The sequence below is a fragment of the Perognathus longimembris genome, chromosome 20 (assembly GCF_023159225.1).
Source record: "Perognathus longimembris pacificus isolate PPM17 chromosome 20, ASM2315922v1, whole genome shotgun sequence".
NCBI lineage: Eukaryota > Metazoa > Chordata > Mammalia > Rodentia > Heteromyidae > Perognathus > Perognathus longimembris.
Window position 1 is genome coordinate 26,434,354 of NC_063180.1, and position 23,736 is coordinate 26,458,089.

A 23,736-nucleotide genomic window follows, 5' to 3' on the forward strand; every position below is an offset into this window, starting at 1 on the left:
TAGACATGGACCCACATGCACACGCATACACATAAACAAATGCTATCGGGGCTGGGTGCAGTGGCTCATGCTTGTGCATGGCTTGTGGGTTCAGGGCCAAGCTGGACTAAGGTCCTCAAAACCTCTTCTTAACTAATAGCTTGCAGGTGGCACACTCTGTCATTCTAGCTTCACAGGGAGGCTGAGGTTGGGAAGCTGTGTTTGTGGGCCAGTCTGAGCTGGTGAGGGTCCATCTCAAGAGAAGAAGCTAAGAATAGTGGTGTGGTACAGGCCTATCTTCTCAGCTACTGCAGGAAGTATGCCATGCCAAAATTGTGGTCCAGGTGCCAGTCTGGGCAAAAAAGCAGAAAAAGGAAAGAGGCATACTTCAATCAATAGCAGAGCACCTACTTAGCAAATGCAAGGCCCCAAATTCAAACCCAGTACCACAAACAAAATAAAAAACAAAACACACATACACAGAAATCAACTTTACAGGCTTAAATCATGTTAAAGCATGTTTTGCAGTGTCCATTTGTTTGGTCATGGCATCAGGCGTTCTAGTGAGCTTCTGAGCACCGCACAAACAAGACAGAGATTACTGGTACGTGGCCTGCTGGGCTGATTCCTTTGAGTTTACACAACTATGCAGCTTCAGCGTGGAGACAAAGCAGATGTACTTCTGGGAGACAACAACCCAGGAAGGCCAGACAAAAAATGTGAACACCAGTCTGGAGAGCTGTGGACAGACAGAGAAGGGAAAAGAGAACTGAATGTCTACAGCATTCTACTGCAGTTTTCCATTGAAACATCCTTTCTCTCTACCACTTTTTCATTCTGATTTACAAAATTTGTCTGATTTCATTGAACTTTGCTCTGATTATCTGCACAAGTGCATAGAGAATAGTACCTGACTAACACAGGACTTTGAGGAAGCCAAGCTAAGAGCCAGTTTTTGCTGACAACCCCCTACAGATTTGGGTGGAATTATCTTTCCTTGAGGTTTCCAAAATTTACATATAAGCATTGCATTCAGGTCTCTGTGTGGACATAAATTTTTAACTCCTTTTGATAAATACCAAGGATTGCAGCTATTGGATTTTACGTAAGTAAAATGCTTAGTTTATGCTTAGATTTAAACAAACTCTTCCAGTGGTTTTCCATTTTGTATTTCTGTCATCTGTGAATGAGAACTTCTGATTCTCCATAAATTCAGAGCATTTGGTGTTGTCAGCATATTGGATTTTGGCTATTTGAATTAGTAACAGTGATTCTCCTTACTTTAATTTACACTGTCCTGGTGTCATATAACAAACCTTTTTCAGACTCATTGACCATCTGTATATTTTCTTAGTGAGATGGTTATTAACCTGGACCATTTTAAAGTCAGGCTGTCTTTGAACTGAGACTTGAGGGGAGGGGTTTTCTTGGGAGGGATGAAAGAACGACTAAAGGGGTGATATTGATCAAGATAAACTGTACTTAGTGGTACAGTACTTGCCTAGCATGCATGAGGCCATGGGTTTGAGTTTTGGCACCACACAAACAAAAAAGTAAGTCAAGTTGTTCATTTTCCTATTATTGAGTTTTGCTGGACTTTTCAAAAAATTCTAAAATTAGGGCTGGGAATGTGGCTTGGTCTAACATGCTGGAAGCCCTGGGTTCAATTTCTCAGCACCACATAAACAGAAAAGGCCAGAAGTGGCGCTGTGGCTCAAGTGGTAGAGTGCTAACCTCGAGCAAAACAAGCCAGTTTCAGTGCTCAGGCCCTAAGTTCAGCCCCAGGACAGGCAAAAAAAAATCTAAAACTAGATGAGGTGCAATGGTGCATGCCCCCAATCCCAGCTACTTAGAGGTGGAGACAGGCAGGATCATAATCAAATGCTTTCCTGGGCAAAAGTTACTAAAATTCTATCTGGACAAATAAGCTGGGTATGGTAGTGTGTGCCTGTGATCTTGGCTAAGAAGGAGATATGGGTAAGAGGATTGTAGTGTGAGATTATCCTGGGAACAAGTGTAAGGAAAATAACTAAAGCAAAAAGGGCTGGGATATGGCTGAAATGGTAGAGCACCTGTCCAGCAAGCATGAGGCCCTAAGTTCAACTGTATAGCTTATGTTATATGGTTTACAAGATTAATATTTCAACAGTAGTCTACAATGAGGATTTAGTACATGAACAAATAGATAACTGAGACAGAAGAAAGTGGTTGCACTTCCTAATTTTTTCTATTCCATATTTTATAGAAATCAGTAAAAAGTGATGAGGTGGCTATTTATTTAGTCAGTTGTGGGGCTTGAACTCAGGGCTTGGGCACTGTCCCTGAGCTCTTTTTGCTCAAGGCTAGTGCTCTACCACTTTGAGCCACAGCATCACTTCTGGTTGTCTGGTGGTGGATTGAAGACAAGAGTCTCATGGACTTTCCTGCCCTGGCTGGCTTTGAACCAAGATCCTCAGATCTCAGCCTCCCAAGACTATAGGTGTGAGCCACTGGTGCCTGGCAGGATGAAGTGTTTATTTCTGGATTTTCTTAGATCAAATGGCTGCTCAGTAGGAACAGGGATTTAAGTTACATTGCTATTGGTCAAATTCACAGTGGCTAGTACTAGGGAGGTAAATAAAGAAGTTTATACACAAAGAAACAGATCAGGAGGGCTGGGAATATGGCTTAGTGGTAGAGTGTTTGCATAGCATGCATGAAGCCCTTGGTTCGATTGCTTAGTATTACCGAAACAGAAGTCAGAAGTGGCGCTGTGGCTCAAGTGGTACAGCGCTAGCCTTGAGCAAAAGAAGCTCAGGGACAGCGCCCAGGCCCTGAGTTCAAGCCCCAGGACTGGGAGCCATTTTTTCCCAGCCTTGCATAGCATTAATGGGGAGTGACCATAGCTCAGCACTGTGATATGCTTTTGGCAAGTTCTCCATCAGGAGTGGAGACTACACATCTCACAGGCTAGGAGGTCTCAATTAGTCCTAGCACATAACATGCTACCCCACTTCCTGGAGTCCTCCTGAAGCTGTCTGCATACCACTTGCCTCTAACCAGAGTCAGAGACTAGTGGACCCCAATTATTTAATCAGCCCTGGGTGGACACTGTCCTAAGTCTCCTTGGTAACCTGAAATCAGAATCCCTTAGGTTGAAGGCCTTGTGAGAGGAGAGGGAAGTAGGGTCTCAGTATTTCAAAAGGACTAGTTCTGGCTGTACCATTGTGAGGGCTGACCTGAGAACCTGAGTGACTAAATGTAAGTTTTAGTGTTAAAATTATAACAGCTTCTGGGCTGGGGATATAGCCTAGTGGCAAGAGTGCCTGCCTCGGTCACACGAGGCCCTAGGTTCGATTCCCCAGCACCACATATACAGAAAACAGCCAGAAGCGGCGCTGTGGCTCAAGTGGCAGAGTGCTAGCCTTGAGCGGGAAGAAGCCAGGGACAGTGCTCAGGCCCTGAGTCCAAGGCCCAGGACTGGCCAAAAAAAAAAAAAAATTATAACAGCTTCTAAACCCTGGTGATGACTCCATGCTAGAGGGTTGCACCCCCACCCATGAGACTAGTTTTTTGTAGTTTGACACTTAAAAATATAGGGAGCCCTTGTTCCCCTCTGTACCTAGGTAGCAACCATGGTAATGGACAGTAAAAAAATGATCATAGGCTGGGAATATGGCCTAGTGGCAAGAGCGCTTGCCTTGTATACATGAAGCCCTGGGTTCGATTCCCCAGCACCACATATACAGAAAATGGCCAGAAGTGGCGCTGTGGCTCAAGTGGCATAATGCTAGCCTTGAGCAAAAAGAAGCCAGGGACAGTGCTCAGGCCCTAAGTCCAAGGCCCAGGACTGGCCAAAAAAAATAAAAAAATAGTCATAGACTATAGAAATAACCATAATAGTAGTAGAAATGCCATGGTAACTGTCAGGTTGGTCTACTTATGATTGAGTACTGGATTGTTTTAGCTGGCTCAAGCTTGCTTAGTGGTAATGGGAAAACACGGTGGCAATTGTTAAAATAAAGTTGGTACTAGGTCAGCCTGACTGCAGAATTCTGCTTCTGTAAATGGCTTGCTTAATCCATTTGTGACTTGCTCTACCCCCTGCATCAGTGCTACATGACCACCTGCTGTCATTTCCTGATCCAGTTCCCATTATCAAAGCCAAAATAGATAAAGGGTAGATATCCAATAGAAACAGAACAACTGTCTTATCTGCAGAAATTTGCTGTCAATACATAACCCTCCTGCAGTGGAAAGTGTATAGTGTTTTGTAATAAATGGCCTGATGCTAATGTGTAAATGGCAAAAAAAAAAAAAAAGAAATAAATAGAACAAGACTTGCTTGCTAAATGCCATCCAATTAAGTAAATACCCTGCCCCTGTTGTAATCACAATAAAAACCCTGCCTATCTGAGGGTCGGGGCTCTGAATCCAGATCCGCTGTGTTGGTGATGGTTGAGAGTTCAGGCTCGAGCTTGCAATAAAGACTCTCATGCGTTTGCATCAGAATTGGCTCCTTGGGGGTCTTTGGGGACCCAAATCTGGGCATAACACCATGAGGTTGCTCTATGACCTGGCACTGCCTCAAAATAAGCCAGCACCCCAGGAACTCTCCTAACAGAAGCTTCTCTGCAGACCCATCAGGACACAATTGAGAAACACACTCCAGAATCTCATAGTCACATGGAGGCCTTGGAGTTCCCAGATTTCCTGCACTAAGTCACTGATCATCATTATTTAGGAACACCATGGAAGGAACTAAGGATAAAGACCAAGAGTTTATTTTCTATACCATCCATCTATCATTTCCAACCATCACATATAATGAACTGAAATCTTAAGATTAAAGGTAACAGCTGGATGCCAGTGGCTGTAATCCTAATTACTCAGGAAGCTGAGATCTGAGGATCACAGGCCAGCTTGGACAGGAAAGTCTGTGAGACTCTTATCTCCAATTAATCATTGAAAAGCTGGAATTGGGAATTGTGGCTCAAGTGGTAGAGTGCTAGCCTTGAACAAAAAAGCTCAGGGGGCAGAACCCAGGCCCTGAGTCCAAGCCCAATGACTGGCACACACAAAAGAAGATTAAATGTAACTTAAGCAGTAAGACCTTTATTACTGCACACACTAGAACAATGTGAGGCAGACAGTTGTTCAAGGTCTATAACTCAGAGGCTCAAAAATCCCACCAAAATTGTTCTATGAGGAGCCCAGGTATCTTGGTACATTGACATTGACTGCAATCTCAGCACTTGAGATGCCAAGGCAGACAGACTGTAAGTTTGAGTACAGCCTGGCCTACATAGGAGACTCTGTCTTAGACAAAACAAAACCAATAAACAAAAGCCCCCCCCCCACCAAAAAAAAATAGTCAGGGGAAAAGAAATGGAAACCACGCAAGGGATTAGACTGCAATATTCTGTAGGGAATGTGGGAGAGTGCACACACATCTGTGGTAAATGAGGTATTGAGGCATGCTGGGTGAACAGACTCCGTGGCAGAGGTGCGGTGGTTTCGGCACAGATACCAGGAATGACAGAATCATGGGAGAACACAGGCGGGTCAAAAGCAGAATGTGGCTCCCCCACACTCACCTACCTGGAACCAATGAGGCATCTCCCTACTGTGGATGCTCAGATGGGTGAGGTTCAACTTCAGGGAGAAGACTCCATCACACGGCTAGACTGTTAAGCTGAACAATGAAACGGCACATTCTCTGAGGGTCTGAGACTCTCATCTTAGGTGGACCCTATGTGTGGAACAAGGCTTTTTCATATCCACCAACTTCACAAAGTCCTGGGTCGTGAGGTCTCTGGCAGGGAACCAGTGCTATCTGCGCTGGCTGTGGTCAAGACACCTCTATCTGGTGTGAAGTTTCTGATGTTGAATGAGGTTACAGTTTTTGCTAAAAGACTTTCCACACTCACTGCATTCATAAGGCCTTTCTCCAGTGTGAATTCTCTGATGTAGAATAAGGCTGAAGCTTTGGCGAAAGCATTTTCCACACTCACTACACTCATAAGGCTTTACTCCTGTGTGAACTTTCTGGTGTTGGATGAGACTGGATCTTTGTCTGAAGGTTTTCCCACATTCCCTACACTCATACGGCTTTTCCCCAGTGTGAACTCGCCGGTGTTGGACAAGGCTAGAGCTGTGTCTGAAGGACTTCCCGCATTCCGCACATTTGTAAGGTTTTGCTCCAGTGTGAATTCTCTGATGTCGAACAAGCTTGGATTTGCACCCGAAAGCTCTTCCACATTCAGCACACTCATAAGGCCTTTCTCCAGTGTGAACACGCTGGTGCTGAACAAGTTTATATTTGAATCGGAAGGCCTTACTACAGTCACTGCACTCAAAAGGCTTCTCCCCAGTGTGGACTGTCTTATGCTGAATAAACGTGTGCTTATAGGTGAAGGTTTTCCCACACTCACTGCACTCATACAGCCCTTCTCCAGTGTGGATTTTCTGGTGCTGAACAAGTGTGCGTCTGCGGCGGAAGGCTTTCCCACACTCATCACATTTGTGACTTTTTACACCATGAAAGAGCTCCTCGGATTCAGCAATGCTGTGTGGCTTTACCTCCTCAGGAGTGGCCTGGTGCTGGAGGAAGCCCAAGTTGTCTGGGAAGTTGTTCTCAGCCTCCCCACAGATGTAGGGCTTCCCCGATGCATGGATGCTATAGTCCTGGTTGTGGAATCTCTCCCCATTGTGCTCCTGATGTTGATAAAGGCTTGCACTGAAAGAGAATTGTTTCTCGCATGTATACAATTTCTGATCACATCTTCCTTTGTGCTCAGCCGGACATAGCATGTCTTCCATGGCAGGATCGGACGTTTCACAGAGATAAGCATTCTGGGTAGGTGGATCTGGTGCTGGAGTCCAGAGGTGTGGCAGTCTTCCCACAGAAACGTGTGGCTCAGAAGGAGCCTGCACACTATCCACATGGCACCAGTAACCTGAAAGCACAGACTGTGGTGAAGGACATGTTGTCCTCCAGGGTAGAACAGCCATGTCACAAACACAAGCGGATGAGGACATGGAGCTCTTTCAGGATAAACGTGGAATCAGACTGAGGGGAAGGCTGCCTTACGGTACTAAGACTCTAAAGGTCACAAGAGCCAGGAGGCCCCATGAAACAAGTAACAGGAGTCGGGTACAGCACAGCAAGAGAAGGCAGACAAAGTTCCCAATTTTCTACTTTGCGAATAGCCTTCAGCAGGACTTTAACTATTGTTGTCATATAAATGCCATGCTTGTCCAGAGACAGACAAATCCAACTGCAGACATGCAGCTAGAGTTCATGTATATACCACCTAACACCTAATGTCTGGGCCAACAATGGAGGACACGGCAGGGGCAGCAAGAAAGAGAAATGGGTCATAGGCGAAGGCAGAAAGTGGCAGAAAAGCTAGGAGCAGAAATCAGTGGAAAAACAAGCTGGCAAAGCATCAAGAATGGGAAGATAAGAGCCAGGCAATGGTGGCTCAACCCTGTCATCCTAGCTACTCAAGAGCCTGAGACCTGGAAAAGTCAGTTCAAAGGCAGCTCTAATGGAAAAGATTCTATCTCTAAAACACCAGCAAAAAGCAAAAGGGCTCTTAGAGGTATGGCTCAACAAGTAGAGCACCAACCATCAATTTAAGCAAGCACAAAGTCTTGAATTCAAATCTCAGTGCTAACCAAAAAAAAAAAAGTAGAAGTAGAAAAGAATGGGAAGAAAAAGCAGAAATGAGGTGAAGCCATTGGCTTCATCATGAAACAGGGTTAGACTGGTGTAATGTGAACACAGCCTGATGTCACACTGTCTCTGGGCTTCCACCCAGCAGAGCTGGGTTGTCTCTGAGCCATGGCTGGAGTCATATCCATCCTTATCACTTTCCCATCCCACTCCCAGCTGACTATTGCACAGATCTTGGATAATATAAGTTCATAAGGAAAAGACATGACAAGTATGTCATATGGGCCACAGAAAGAAAACAATGTCACAAAAAAGGACCTTGAGTGAAGGTGTCACAAAAAATGGCTTTGGCCAGGTGCCGGTGACTCATACCTAAAATCCTACCTACTCAGGAGTCTGAGGTTTGAGGATTGTTGCTTAAAGCCAGCCTGGGCATGAAAGTCCCTGAAACTCTTATTTCCAACTAACCATCAAAAAGCTGGGAGTAGAACTATGGTTCATGTGGTAGAGTGCTAGCTTTGAACAAAAAAGCCCTGGGCCAGCATCCAGGACTATCCCTGTCCCACCTCCCCCAAAAGACTCTTGGTGCACAGAAGTAAGGCCAGGATAGTGGTTGTAATTCTAGCACAAGCAAGCATCAAGAACTGTCAACCAGGGCTGGGGATATAGCCTAGTGGCAAGAGTGCCTGCCTCAGATACACGAGGCCCTAGGTTCGATTCCCCAGCACCACATATACAGAAAACGGCCAGAAGAGGCACTGTGGCTCAAGTGGCAGAGTGCTAGCCTTGAGCGGGAAGAAGCCAGGGACAGTGCTCAGGCCCTGAGTCCAAGGCCCAGGACTGGCCAAAAAAAAAAAAAAACTGTCAACCAGAAAGGAGCAAAACACAGGACAAAAAGATTCTATGATCTAGCTAGGAAGGTGACAAGCAAAGTAGAATCCATTAATTCACTGCAAAAGCACCTTGAATTCTTCCCTACACAGCTCCAGGGAAGCATGTATGAGGGCCACAGGGAGAGAAAAGTGCAAGCATGTAGCCGTATCTAGCCCTATCAAACACAGCAAAGGCTGGGAACATGGCCTAGTGGCAAGAGTGCCTGCCTCATATACATGAAGCCCTGGGTTCAATTCCCCAGCACCACATATACGGAAAATGGCCAGAAGTGGCGCTGTGGCTCAAGTGGCAGAGTGCTAGCCTTGAGCAAAAAGAAGCCAGGTACAGTGCTCAGGCCTTGAGTCCAAGCCCCTGGACTGGCCAAAACCAAACCAAAAACACAGCACTAACTCAGAAAGAGAAGGAAAACAGTGCTCCCAGCCTAGGCCTGAGGACAGATATGGCGTGGGGAAGAGGATAAAGGCAGGCAGAGTCCAGTCCATCCTGGGGTGGTATAAGAGACTTACCCAGTGAGGTTACAAGTACAAAGTTGTCCAGCATCACACTGAGGTACATGTGTCTCTGAGCCTCATCAAGGAGCTCCCATTCCTCCCAGGAGAAGTACACAGCCACGTCCTCAATGGTCACCATGCTCTGTCATGAAGGGAACAGGAAAAATCACTGCTTCTCCAAGGACCCACAGTCCATCTCTCTCCCATTGACTCCATGTCCGCTTTCCTCCTACCTTCTCAGAGAAGTTATCACACTGCTGCCACCCATTGCTCGGGCAGCAGGCAGGTGGGCAGACAGATGTCATGGAAGCTGTAGGAGTGTAGCGCAGGGTCCCACTCCTTCATGCCAGCTTCACTGGGAACCAAATCTAGGCTCACACTCCACCCTTAACTCCCAATACTAGAGCCTCAGTTTGTACTTCCAGGACTCTACTTTCAGTTTGCACTTTTGTCTACACAAGCACACCATTCTTCAGACTGCCTGTCCCAGCTAGAGGCATGGCTCCACTACCTCTCTTCCAGGTTTCCGTTTGGGTAGGGAGAATGACTTCGAGAAGACCACAGTCTTGAAGATCATGTGGGAATCAGCAAGGACCTGAAGTCCCCTCCTCTTCCTTGTGCATGTTCCATGCCTCTTCTACCATATTGGCAGAGTGAGAATTTAGAGAGTATTGGTGATCCTTCCTGTCTCCTGTATCTCTGCCAGGCCCTGGAAACCAGGTGACCTTGGGGTGAAGGATTAAACTGTAAGCCTTAGTTCTCAGTGCATCTTCTTGGGCCTGCTTGTGCTTTGCCACCCATTTCAATCCTTATTCCCTCAGAGTAGTACCTGGAGGACTTGAACCCGAGCCTTGGATGTGAATTCTTCCATCCACAATCCTCCATGGCTCGCTCCTAAGGCGCTCAGAATGAAGATGTGAACTCACAGCCTCCCACCCCTCCCCCACCCCAGTCCTCATGAAATCAGATAGAATAGGGAAAAATGAGCTGTGCTAAGCTTACAGCAAACACAGGGGATATTTCTTCATGTAGTTCCCTTAAGATTAAGGGACCTAAGGTCATTTAGGGGAAAATGAAGCAGGATAACTTGTAGAAACTGAAGCCTGGTGAAGGCCACTCAGAAATACGGTATGTAGAAACAGACGGGACCATCTTTGCTTCAAAGAGAGACAACAGGATGCATTCCTTCCCAAGATACGCAGTCCTTGCCCCAAGAATTAACACTTGTCTGACAGGATGTATTCCTTCCAGAGAAAAATGCTCCCCCCAAGCTTAAAACTTTCTGTCCCCAAATGCAAATTCAGAAAGTAACACCAGGTGTGGTTAGAGCAAAGACAAAACACCTATCTTTTCATAACTTTGGAGCCAGACCCCCTGCCTTTACCACAGAAATACCCCTGGAGCCAAATAGTCTTGTGTCTCTGTTAAGAGGGCTGTTTGTCTGCTTGTTTACTCACTCAATTAAACCTCCGCCAAGTTTTCCTACCATCCTGACTTGTCCAGAAATTCTTATTCTGCGATCGAAGTCAAGGACCCTAAGTGAAGAGTTCCTACCTTTAAAAGAAAACTTTGCTAATCCTGATCGGCATCCAGAGACACACTGTTCCCGCAGAGCAGAGGCGCAGCTTGGGCCCCAACAGGAGTCTTCCCAGCCCCGCCCGTCCCTCCACGCCCCTGCGCCCGCCCCGCGCCCGCCGCCGCCCCCAGTGCCTCTCTTTTCCGCACCTCACCACAGGTGTCACCAGCAGGGCCCAGCCACTCAGCGGCCCACCGACTCGGGTGGGTTCGGGGCGGCAGGCCACGCGGGCAGACCCTTCATAGAAGGCCCCGCGGCCGCTGCGCTCACCTGGGCCGCATTCCTCAGAGCGGCCGCCGCCATCGGACTCCGCGGGCGGGCGGCGTCCTCCAGCACCACACCTGCCTCTGTGGGACGGGAAGGACAGTTTCTTTCCACGGTGTTAGTCTGATTAACTGGGAACCGAGTCAGCGCACTCCACAGGCAAAATAAGACACAGAAGCTGCCGAAATGACCGCTGGCAGGTGTATGGATGTGCGTGAAGGCAAAGCAGCTGCTCTACCGGAAGTCCCTCCCTCACAGTGCGCATGCACCTAAACGCTCTTAGACGGAGCTCTCATTGGTTAATTTTGGGCGCACAGTCCTCTGGGTACTGTAGTTCCCAGTGCCGCAACCCCTGTTTCCCCCCCCTTCCCCCCCCCCCCCCAGGCACTACTTTAAAGGCCCCAGAAGGCTGGGAATATGGCCTAGTGGCAAGACCTCCTATACACGAAGCCCTGGGCTCGATTCCTCAGCACTACATATATAGAAAACGGCCGAAGTGGCACTTGTGGCTCAAGTGGCAGAGTGCTAGCCTTGAGCAAAAGAAGCTCAGGGACGGTGCTCTCGTCCTGAATTCTGTGTTCATGTGCCAGGACGGGGGGGAGGGGGGGTGGGGGGGGCGGGGAAGGTCCTAGGGCTGGGGCAAAGAAGTGATGACTGTACAGTTCAATGTCTGTCTGAGGGAGGCCTCAGTGGTCGGGTGGTTGAGCTCAGGGCCTGGGCTCTGACTCTGGCCTTTTTTGCTCAAGGCTAGCACTCTACCACTTTGAGCCACAGTGCCACTTCTAGTTTTTTGGTGGTTAATTGGAGATAAGAGTCTCATGGACTTTCTTGCCCAGGCTGGCTTTGAATCATGATCCTCAGATCTCAGCCTCCTGAGTAGCTAGTATGACAGGTGTGAGCCACCAGCGACCAATATGGTAGTGAAGGACTAGTTGAGGACATGAGCACACCTCATATTAACTATATGACAATTTAGGGAAGCAAGGTTAACCCAAAGAAAATTACAAATGAGATAGTTCTCTGGAACCTCAGGAATCATGCATTTAAAAAATTCAGAGGTTGGGCAGAGAGGCTCAGGACTGTCATCTCAGCTACTCTGGAGGTCAAGATCAGGCAGATTACAATTTGAGGCCAGCCTGGGCAAAAAGTTCACAAGACCTCTAAATCAATCAATAAGCTGTGCATGGTGGCACATACCTGTAATCCCAGCTCCTCAGAAGGTTGAGATCTGAAGATGGCAGTTCAAAGCCAGCCTGGACAGGAAAGTCTGAGTGACTCTGACCTCCAATTAATAAGCAAAAAGCTGGAAGTTGGGTAGTGAGTCAAGTAAGAAATAAAGCTAAGGCACGGTGTCTAGGACTGAGTTCAAGTCCCAGTACTGGCACAAAACAAAACAAAACAAAACAAAACCTCACACATGAAACATTATTTGAATAGCATGATTATTGTTAACACACAAATACTTGATAGAATGGTAAGATACCAACATCTTGCCTATAAGGAACATTATTTTTTAATAAAGATTATCTTACGTAAAGTTTAAATGTTGCAGAGCATAATTATAAGTATGGAAACCAAAGTAAAATGTCTTAATGTATCTATATTAGAATTAAATAACACAATACTGTAGATTGAGTGGGAAACACAAGTATTGTATTGCACAAACTTCAAAAGATACATCTTATTAGTTTATTAACCAACAAGTATAATCTGAATTTACTCTAGTAATGTCAAAGAATTAAGAAATCAAAAGAAGCCAGGGGCTGGTGGCTCATACCTATAATCCTAGCTATTCAAGAGGCTGAGATTTGGGGATTACAATTTGAAGCTAGCCTGAGCAGACACACCTACAAGACTTGTATCTACAATGAACTCCCCGAAAGCCAGAAGTGGAAGTGTGGCTCAAGTGGTAGAGAGCCAGCTTTGAGTGAAAATGCTAAGCAAGGGCCTGAGGCTCTGATGTCAAGCTCATAAGCTGGAAACATGTTGCTGTGAGATAATACTGAAAATAAAAACAGGGAAATTCAGGGTGGGAATGAGGCTTAGTGGTAGAGTGCTTGCCTAGCATGCATGAAGCCCTTGGTTCAATTCCTCAGTACCACATAAAAAAAAGGCCAAAAGTGGCACTGTGGCTCAAGGGTAGAGTGCTAGCCTTGAGCACATAGAGGCTCAGGGACAGTGTCCAGGCTCTGAGTTCAAGCCCCAGGACCAGGAAAAAAAAAAAAAAAGGGAAATGCATAATAGGCATTTCTCAAGGATGGCCTTCCAGGAACTGAGCAGGGTTAGGCTAGGGGCTAGGGGCCTTTATATACTTGTTTTCATGGGGCATCTACATATTGTGACACTTTTGGTGATGAATGAGGCTGGAGCACTGGCTAAAGGAATTCCCACATGTGTCACATTCGTACGGCCTTTCTCCAGTGTGAACTACCTGGTGTTGAAGGAGGCCAGACTTCTGGCTAAAGGACTTTCCACACTGGCCACACTCATAGGGCCTGGCTCCAGTGTGAATCCTTCGGTGCTGAATCAGGATGGAACTCTGGCTGAAGGATTTCCCACAGTCACCACATGTATAAGGCCTTTCTCCTGTGTGAACTCTCTGGTGCTTAATGAGGGTGGCTTTTTGGCTAAAAGATTTCCCGCACTGGTCACACTCGTAAGGCTTCACTCCAGTGTGAATTCTCCGATGTTGGTTAAGAATGGCACTTTGGCTAAAAGAATTCCCACATTCAGCACATTTATAAGGCCTTTCTCCAGTATGGACTCTCTGATGTTTAACAAGGGTGGCTTTTTGACTAAAAGACTTCCCACACTGACTACACTCATAAGGCCTTGCTCCAGTATGAATTTTCTGGTGGTCCACAAGACTGGAGTTTTGTCTGAAGAGCTTTCCACACTCGCTGCACTCGTAAGGCCTTTCTCCAGTGTGGATTCTCCGGTGGTCGTTCAGGTGGGAGGTTTGGCTGAAGAACTTCCCACAGTCCCTGCACTCCCAGGGCCTCTCTCCAGTGTGGACTCTCTGGTGCTGATCAAGCGAGTACTTGCCACGGAAGGTTTTCCCACATTTGCTGCACTCATAAAGCTTTTTTCCACTGGAGACTTTTGGGTGGTCCACAGGTTTCGCACATTCTCCCGACTTGCGGCTTTTATGACTATGAATGTCTTCCCTGGCCTCAATAATTTTGTTCTGTTTCTTACTGTGGGGAAAGGCCAGGGATTTGAGAAGGCTCAATATGGCTGGGAGGTCCCTCTCAATATCCCAGCCGGGGAAGGATTTCACTGATGTGTGAAACAGGCACCGTTTCAAATATGGGACCCTATCAATGTCCTCCTTAAAAGATTTCTTTTTACTGTGACATTTCTGGTGCTGGTAAAGTTTTGTACGTGCCCCAGCACCGTGTTTCTGCCCAGGTAGATCAGCCACATGCAGAATGTCTTGCAGAACTGGGATACACTTCTCACAGATGTCAGTCTTCTGTGGGGACAGACCTGTCTTAGAAGTTTTGACCTGTGACACTCCTCCAGCAAGCCTCTGCTCAGCAGGTACCTCTTCATCTTCTGTTTCATGCCCACAGCCTGAAAGCAGAGAACTGCTGATGAAATGCATGTTGATTATGTCTTCCATAAGAAGCCTCATCACACACATTCTGTAAAATGACATAGTTTTTTTCTGAGAACAAAGAAGCCCAGAATAGGTTCAAGGAGGGCCTGCATTGTACTACTTTGTAAAGATGACAGAATTGGGGGGGGGCAAGAGGAAGATGCTTCATTAGCTGAAGGACACAGGACATGATGGACCACAGGAAGACATAGTTTCCAACTAACTCCTCTGCCAACAGCCTTAAGCTACATTGTGATCACAGTTATTCTTGACTAGGCTCAAAAACCTTCATTGGATATAGTCTGATGCTGTGCAGGAGGTCGGTTATGCCCAAGTCCAGGAAAACCCATGGTAAGTATTCAGGTTTATGTAATGGTATAAGAATACTTTTTTTTTTTTTTTTTGTCAGTCCTGGGGCTTGAACTCAGGGTCTAGGCACTGTCCCAGAGCTTCTTTTGCTCAAGGATAGCACTCTACCACTTGAGCCACAGCGCCACTTCTGGCTTTTTCTGTTTATGTGGTACTGAGGAATCAAACTGAGGGCTTCATGTATGCTAGGCAAGCACTCTACCACTAGGCCACATTCCCAGCAACATAAGTATATTTAACTAGGCATTACTGTGGATGCTGGGAAGGACTACAGAGGGATCAGTAATGCTCACAGACCAGGAATGTGGGGGGAGCCAGGTGCTGGCAGTCACCAATGAAACGAGAATTCAGAAAAGTATCACACACAGGGAGGAATGGTAGAAATAAAGTTTGGCTGGTAGTATGTGCACCAACACGGATGGACAAAGGACAGGCTCTTTTAAATAGAAAAGGTGATTCTGCCTCTGAGAGAACCAAGGATGGACAGACCTGGGACACCAGGAAGGTGTGAGAGCCTTACCTAGTGAGTTTATAAGTGCAAAGTTCTGCAGCGTGACATTAAGGTGCAGGAGCCTTTGGGCTTCATCAAGAAGTCTCCATTCTTCCTGGGAGAAGCAAATGGCCACATCCTCAAAGGTCACACAACCCTGCCATAGCAAAGACAGGTCAAGACAGACCAAATTCTCCCCTAGATCATCCATCTGTTCATTCTTCCTCTGTTGCCTCTCTTCCCTCCATTGCAACCTCAGAGGAATACTGGGGTTCCATGCTGGTGATGTTCACTCTGTTCTCATCATGGTCCCAGTCCCCTGTGTCCTCCCACCATAGCAGCAGCACATGGGCAGAAAGATACCATCTAAACTGCACTTGTATCCCTTCTTGATAGACCAGGCCCAAGGAGTCCCCTAGATGCACTCCTCCCCAACTCCTCCATCGACAGTTCTTCTCCAAACCTCCACTCAAGACACAACCACGTGAGTTCACCTTCGTGTCCTCAATGTACGGCTTTTTGTATGACTATCTTATTCCCCTTATGCCTTCAAAGCCTTGACAACTTGCAAGGTCATACCTAAAACAAAACTCTGATATTCCCGGCGAAAACTAACTTTGTTACCAGGTGCACATTCCAGTTGATGAAACTTACTTCCACGTGTGAAAGTCAAAAACTTAAGACTAGTATCTTTCCCTCTTTCTCAAAATCTGGAAATCCAGGCATCTCAGGACAAAGGCAAACCTCAGATCGACATGACAAGCTTGAATGACCTATGATCTACGGCCCTCCAAGGATCCGCACAGGCTGGGGCCTCTGGCTCTGCTCCAGTGCCCTCCAAGGATGTGCACAGGCTGGGGCCTCTGGCTCTGCTCCAGTGCCCTCCAAGGATGTGTACACGCTGGGGCCTCTGGCTGTCACACGGTCCCCGACCTTATTACAAAGGCTTTGGAAACAGGGACTTCGCCCACGACACGAGTCGCGACGACGGTGCTGGACAGATACCAGGAGCGCAACAACCTAAGCAGCCCTCACCAGGGCCTTATCGCTTGAGGGGAGGGGCCAAGTCCGAGCATCTGGCACTTACCAGAGCCGGGTCTCCGAGTGTGGCCACCGCCATCGGCCTCTAGACGGAGCAGAGAGCAACTCCAGCTGGGACCCAGACAAAGCGGCCGCCGCTCCTCAGCTACAGCTGTGCGCTGGGGGACAACGCCTCCCGCGCATCACTCCCACCAGACAAAGAGGTCCGCGCAGCTCTGCGGCATGAATGGACACAAGGGCCACTAAAATGAGCGCCACCTGAGCGAGACCGGAAGTCCCGCCTCCAAAAACCGGAAACGACTCTGTCCTGTAGGCTCAGTATCTTTCGGCTGAGGACGGAGCATTCTGGGAAACGTAGTTCCTACTGGTCCAGGGCGTGGCGGGCCTGCATCTAGGGAAACAAAGGCCAAGCCTGTGGACTTGGGGCACTGCTACTGACACCCGCGGGTTCTGGCCAGGCGATGGCCAGCCACCAAAAAGACCCTGTTTCTTATCTTTTCCGGAATCCCTCCTTAGTCGTACTAATGGTATGCGCCACTGTTTTCCAACCCAGCAGCCCAAAGAACAAGGGCACTCTTGGTGAGAAAGGCAGGCTCTGGGCAGGCTTGGTGCCTCACCAGACAGGAACGAGCAGAAGCACGGAATCAAACAGGAAAACTACTCACCCACAGGTGAAAGAGGCAAAGCTTTATCCAGCAATACAAGGTGCCCAGAATTCTACCTCACGGCTGGTACATCTTACATCTTCTTCTGAGTCAGGTCCTAAATCTTACCAGGTAAAAGTCATGGCTGTGTCCTTGAAGCATGTGGATATTTGGCAAGTCAGAGGCAAGCAATCAGCCTTGGGCTATTGGACATGATGCTGTCACTGTGCACCAGGACCCAGGACTTCTGAGAGCTGGGTCTAGCAAGCCACAAGGAGGACACTGACAACGCCTTGGGACATAATGTTACTGTGGCAGAGAGAAGACTTTCAATAGATTTGCGATGCACTTTCACAAGAGGAACAGCCCCTCTGTTCACTGAAGGCACCTCTACTTCTTGTTATACACACCCAATATTTCTGATCCAATTATGCCTCCTGCAAGGCTCTACAGCTTGAATGACACATGTATGACATCATACAAGCAGATCACATGACTCCTGTATACAACCCTTGAGGTCTTGGGCAGCAAAGCATGACAAATAGGAACTACTTTCTGCCACACTAAGCCTCTGAAGAAAAGTAGGAGCCCCAAAAGAACTGTTGATTGGTTCAGAGTCCAACTTTGTCCTCTCTCAACACAAAGAAAAAATATTAATAGAACCCCAAAGATTGCAAGTGGAGTCAACAAAACAGCATTTATTCACGTGTAAAGCAGACTAGTATGAGCTGGAAGTTCCTGGTGGTAAACTGAATGCTGCAAATATCAACCACAAGGGCACATGACCATCCATTTCCTGGGAGAAGGTAAGCCAAGGTGGAAGCCTCCAGCAGACTGCAAGTCAGATCTTCCTAGTAAACACTGGGTCCAAGGTATGCTTTAGTCAGAAGAGGGACCACATTCCCCCTAAAGGCTCAGGCTGTTCAAGACCTCCTCCGGGGAATACACACAGACATTTGCCTTTCCTTAGCACACTGAACACTGAGCTGGGAAGGAGATGGCTTCTACCAGATACTGGCCTCATCCATGCTGGACCTGGGGAACATCAACCTCGGGATATTTAGAAGTAGGGGTTTAACTTCAGGCAAGTGGTTCCCCCACAAAGGCTAATACTGAAAAAAAGTAGCAGCACATGTTCTGAAGGTCCAAGCTCTTTCTCAAGCAGGAACTAAACAATGTTAGTCCTTGAAAGCTTCTCCACACTTCCTGTTTTCATGAGACCTCTCCCTGGTGAGATTTTCGGTGGAGAATGAGCCCAGAGTGCTGAGTGAAAGATTTCCCACATTTGCCACACTCGTAAGGCCTTTCTCCAGTGTGGACTACCTGATGTTGAATGAGGCCTGACTTTTGAATAAAGGATTTTCCACACTGGCCACATTCATAAGGCCTTAATCCAGTGTGGATTTTCTGGTGTTCCACAAGGGTGTAGCTTTGTCTGAAGAATTTCCCACATTCACTGCACTCATAAGGCCTTTCTCCCGTGTGAGTTCTCTGGTGTCGAACAAGTTTGGATTTGAACATAAAAGCTTTCCCACACTGTCCACACTCATAAGCCCTTTCTGCAGTATGAACTTTGTAGTGTTTGTTGAGAGTGGTTCTTTGGCTAAAGGATTTTCCACACTGGTCACACTCAAAAGGCCTTGCTCCACTGTGAATTAACTGATGTTGAATGAGGCCATACTTTAGGCTAAAGGATTTTCCGCACTGGCCACACTCATAAGGCCTTGCTCCGGTGTGAATGATCTGGTGCTCGAGGAGACTATGGCTTTGTGTAAAAAACTTCCCACATTGAGCACATTCATACGGTTTTTCTCCTGTGTGAGTTCTCTGGTGCCGGACAAGGGTGGATTTGGACCCAAAAGCTTTTCCACATTCATCACACTCATAGGGTCTTTCCCCAGTGTGAATTCTGCAGTGTTCAATGAGGTTGGAGCTCTGGCTAAAGGATTTCCCACACTCCCCACATTCGTAAGGCCTTTCTCCAGTGTGAACTCTGTAATGTTTAATGAGCGTGGCTCTTTGGCTAAATGATTTCCTACACTGGCCACACTCATAGGGCCTTTCTCCAGTGTGGATCCTGAGGTGGTCATTCAAGTGGGAGGTTTGACTGAAAGATTTCTCACATTCAGTGCACTTGTAAGGCCTTGCTCCACCATGGCCTCTCTGCAGTGAGTACTTGAAGCAGTAGCCTTCCTCACACTGGGTAGACTCATAAGGCCTTTTTTCAGCGTAGACTCTAGGGTGGGAAATGTAAGCATGCTTGCGCCTGGGTGCTCTTTTGCACTGACCCCATTTGTAACGATGTATTCGGGTTTGAAAAGCTGCTCCACCCTCAGCAATCATGAATGTCTTCTCACCACTGGGAATGGCCAGGAGGTGGAGAAAGTCCAATGCGTCTGAGAGGTTCTTTCCAGCCTCTCTGCCTCTGAAGGACTTTCTTGACATGGGGAATCTGCTGCTCTTCCCAAATGAGGTGTTGTCTGTGTCCTCTCGCAAAGTTTTCTCTGAGTTGAGATGATTCTGGTCCTGGTGAAGTTTTGCACACACCCCAAGCAAGAATGGTTTCTGCCCAGGTTGGCTAGCCAGGTGCAGACAGTCCTGCAGGACTGGACCACATGTTCCACAAGGATGAGCTTCCTGGGTGGACAGATCTGTCTTGAAAGTCCTGACTTGTGACAATCCTACAGAAACCTGCTTGGAAGGTGTCTCTTCATGCTCCACTCCGTACCAACACACTGAAAACAGAGGAATTCTGATCAAATACATACACTGACTGGTATGGGTGCATTATTTGTGTTTTAAAAATATTTTCTGTAAATATGATTTATAAATTTTATTTTTGTATTGTTCCTAATATCAGCGTTTATACAGTACTAGGAACCAAACCTAGGGCCTCATACATACGAGGCAAGAACTCTACCACTGAGATATATACCCCAGACTGATTTTTAGGTACCTGAAAAACTTGATGAGAACTAGTCATGATAGTTTGCACCAGCAGTCCTGTTTGGAAACTGAAGCAAAAGAACTGCTTCAGCCCAGGAACTCAAGGCCAGCCTAGATAACATAGCAAAACTATCTAAAAAACAAAACAAAATAAAACAAACAAACAAAAACCCACCAGAAAACACACAAAAAACCCAATCACCCAAAACTTTTGGAGAGCCAGATTCAATGGTTCATACCTATAATTTCAGCTACTTGGAAGGCAGAGATCAGAAGTGTCAAGGTTTGAAGCTAGGCAAAGCTGGCTAGTAAGACCTCCATCTCAAAGAAACAAGCCCAATGTGGTTGTATATGCCTGGAATCCCAGCTACATAGGATGAAAGAGTAGGAGGAACAAAGTATGAAGGCTGGCCCTAGGAAAAAAGTGTGAGACCCTATCTGAAAAATAACTAGAGCAAAGAAGGGTTGAGAACATGAGAACATAGCTTAAGTGGTAGAGTACCTGCCTAGCCAAGACACTTAGTTCAACCCGAATAAAGAAAAAAAAAAAAGGATTACAATTACATCCTGCTGGCAGGTCAAAAGCAAGGCAGTTCCTCGGGTTTAATATTAGGCTACATCTTTCACAGACCTGCAGGAAGAAAGCCCTAAGGGAGAGACAACACAGGAGCATTTCCCACAGCAACTCAGAAACACTGAGTCCACAGGGAAGAAAACTAGTATTACATAGATCCTTGACAGAGATTTTGGCACAGATCATGTAAATTACATGTCAATGACAGACAATGCCTGTCTATAATCCCAGACCCAGGTAGTCACAAGGAAATTTCACCTAGAAGGAGGTGCAGCACATGTGACACAAAGTCCCGCAGACCTAACCCCAAAGAGGGTATGCTCTGGGTAGCCGTCATATGCTGACTCAAGGGATCGAACATCCAGCCCTTACTGAGCAGTAGACATCAAGGAAGTACGTATGGCTCATCCTGAATATGTGGTAAAGTGAGTGAAGAGGAAATTATCAGAGTCCAAAGCCTGACACTGGAAACTGCAGAGATGCTTCTAGGAGAAAAGCAAGTACACAGAGACAAACCAGACACAGTGGGGTGGGTGTGAGGACTTACCCAGTGAGGTCACAAGTGCAAAGGTCTCCAGCATCACACTGAGGTACAGGAGCCTCTGAGCCTCATCAAGAAGCCCCCACTCTTCCACGGAGAAGTAAATGGCCACATCCTCAAAGGTCACACAGTCCTGCCATGATGGGGACAGATCTTTCTGTTATCAGCTTCTCTCCTGACATCCTACACGTATTCCCCAAGTCATCTCATTTCCCCCTTGCCCTCTTTTCACTTTTTCCTGACAAGTGACCCTGCTGTCACCTCTTCTTGACCAGTAGACCTTCCACACTTTACCTGCCAAGCCCAAATACTTTTGCTTCTATGAACCTTATCTCCTAATTTTCTATCTTTCGTCCTCAATAACTATAAATCCTTTAAAAGTCTGGGCTCCAACAACTATGGACTGCAAAGACACCACACAGCACCATCAGCACCATGGACTACCGCAATGCTCTTCTTTTCCTACCCCTTACTCTCGGTCTGTTCTACATGCTGTAGCAAGAGCCTGAGACCTGAGTCACATCGATTCCTTCCACTGCCCCCCAAACTTGCTCACCTCACCAGAGGAGACCCCTAACATCTAAGAGAGTCATCACAGGTTTTACTCCCACACTTTCAGTTTCCAGGAGAAACAAGGGAGACCTAAACCACCTCAGCCTCATCTTCAAGCATCTGTATCTAAGCCCAGACAACCTTCCACATTTGATTGCACTAATTTCCAACAACAAGAACCCCTCCATACAGCCTGGATGTGTGTTTGGTGTGTGTTTGATCTCATGACTCTAGGCCCAAGGACAAGCAAAGTCCTGAGTGGACTCCTGTAAACATAATCCCGGAAACAAAGAGGGGGTCGGCTCAAGAACGCTGCCACTCACCCGTGTGAGGTCCATAGGGGCTTCTGCAGCCGTGGGAACCTGTGGAGAGAGGAAGGAGTAAGAGGCAGATGGTCGTAGTGGGGGCTCCAGGGCCATGGGCCTCAACACTCCCTTCTAGGTCGCAGCCACGGACACGGACTGCAGTCCTCCCGCGGGGTTCAGCGGTCCTCGGGGCCTGGACTGCAGGCTTCCCCTCCCCGCTAGGGCATCTGCCAGGAAAGGCACCAGGAACTCGCCTCGCTCACCGGAGCCGGTCCTCCGGCAAGGCCGCCACAGTTACACACTCCGTACAGCAGGGCGCGGGCACTGGACAGTGGGCAGCGGAGACGAAGCCAGGTGGGGAGCCGAGCCCGGTGCTGCAGGTTCTGAGGGACTGGAAGGATGCACCGTGCAGACGAATTGACGTTCGCGAACGGCGCCGGAAGTTCCGCCCTACGCCGGAGGCTGAGCGTTCACTGGCTCAGCGTCTTTGACCCTTGGCGCAATGCATTCGGGATAGTGTAGTTCTTTTCCCACCATACCCTGTAGTAAAGCACAAAGGTGTCCAGCAGGGAAGACTCCTGTGTGTGTTTGTGTGTGTGTGTGTGTGTGTGTGTGTGTGTGTGTGTTGATTCTGTGTGTGTATGTCTCTCTGTCTCTGTGTCTGTGTGTATCTGCGTGTCTCTGTGTGTGTACAGGTCCTGAGTCTTAAACTCAGGGCCTGTGGGTGATGTTCCTAAGGTTTGTGTTTTCTTTTCTGCTGGTGCTCCACCACTTGAGCCACAGCTCCACTTCCAGCTTTTTGGTGGTTATTTAGAGAGAGCTGCGTGGACTTTCTTGCCCTGGACAGCCTTGAACTTCTATCTTCAGTAGCTAAGATTACAGGTGTGAGCTACCAGCTCCCTCCCTCCCTCCCCTCCCCCTTCTCCTCCTTCTTGGCTAAGCCAAGAAATTGCATCTTGGAGACAAAATTCAACAAAGCCATTTGCTCAGTTTCACTCTCTTATAACATTAATTTGATTTTCCTCTACTCACCTCAAATGAGATCTTCTTCAAAAGTTTTCCTATAATGTGGACAGGGATATGGCAAAAAAAAAAAGGAACATGATTACACTATTGGTGGGAGGGTAAACTTGTTCAACCACTCTGGAAAATGTGGAGGTCCCTCAAAAGGCTAAACATAGAGCTTCCCTATGACCCAGCAACCCTGCTTTTGGGTATTTACCCAAAAGATTACAAGAAAAGCCACACTAAAGCTACTAGCACAACTATGTTTATCACAGCACAATTTACCATTGCTAAAATATGGAACCAACCCAGATGCCCCTCAGTAGATGAATGGATCAAGAAAACGTGGTACATATACACAATAGAATTCTATGGCCCTATCAGAAAAAATGATATTGCCCCATTCCTGAGGAAATGGAAAGACTTGGGAAAAAATCATACTAAGTGAAGTGAGCCAGACCCAAAGAAACACATATTCTATGGTTTCCCTCATTGGTAATAATTAGTACTTGAGTAGATTAGTCCTAGCAGAGGATCACAATAGCTCAATAGCTATGAATATATAAGATGATGCTAAACGAAATGAACTCCATGTTTTGGAAATAAGTGGTATCTTTGTAGTTATTTTCAACATACCATGTGAAAATATTCATTTTACTTTTGCCTTTCTAACCCAGGGTTTTACCCCTGATGTCACTGTAACTGATTTTGGTACACTGGGTATTGTACATTTATCAAAACTAGGGAAGGGGAATGCCAAAATGGAGAAACAAAAGGTAAAAGGTGAACCAATGCAACAGCAAT

General features: G+C 47.0%; 3 protein-coding genes across 5 annotated transcripts; all 3 read right to left on the reverse strand.

The window, feature by feature from the left end:
- Positions 1-188: 188 nt before the first annotated feature.
- LOC125368416 (zinc finger protein 211-like) lies at positions 189-11,074 on the reverse strand. 3 transcript variants are annotated; one of them, XR_007214230.1, is made up of 4 exons: positions 10,871-11,074; positions 9,040-9,166; positions 5,556-6,917; positions 189-718 (listed from the first exon to the last, which is right to left on the reverse strand). XR_007214230.1 is itself a non-coding variant. In XM_048369374.1 (3 exons), exons 1-3 carry the CDS (start codon positions 10,901-10,903, stop codon positions 5,821-5,823), a joined length of 1,257 nt encoding a protein of 418 aa, XP_048225331.1. In that variant the 5' UTR covers positions 10,904-11,074; the 3' UTR covers positions 5,301-5,820. The 3 variants fall into 3 exon arrangements, 1 of the variants encoding a protein (XP_048225331.1); XR_007214231.1 differs by having other exon boundaries at positions 190-718; positions 5,560-6,917; XM_048369374.1 differs by lacking the exon at positions 189-718 and having other exon boundaries at positions 5,301-6,917.
- A 2,009-nt stretch (positions 11,075-13,083) lies between these two features.
- LOC125368415 (zinc finger protein interacting with ribonucleoprotein K-like) lies at positions 13,084-16,594 on the reverse strand. The gene is made up of 3 exons (XM_048369373.1): positions 16,412-16,594; positions 15,355-15,481; positions 13,084-14,440 (listed from the first exon to the last, which is right to left on the reverse strand). Exons 1-3 carry the CDS (start codon positions 16,442-16,444, stop codon positions 13,194-13,196), a joined length of 1,407 nt encoding a protein of 468 aa, XP_048225330.1. The 5' UTR covers positions 16,445-16,594; the 3' UTR covers positions 13,084-13,193.
- Positions 16,595-17,081: 487 nt separating this feature from the next.
- Positions 17,082-22,346, reverse strand: LOC125368414 (zinc finger protein 416-like). The gene is given in 5 exon segments (XM_048369372.1): positions 17,082-18,239; positions 18,241-19,744; positions 21,077-21,203; positions 21,946-21,984; positions 22,191-22,346. Coding segments are annotated over 4 exon segments (1,698 nt in total). The 5' UTR covers positions 21,961-21,984; positions 22,191-22,346; the 3' UTR covers positions 17,082-18,187.
- Between the last annotated feature and the right edge of the window lie 1,390 nt (positions 22,347-23,736).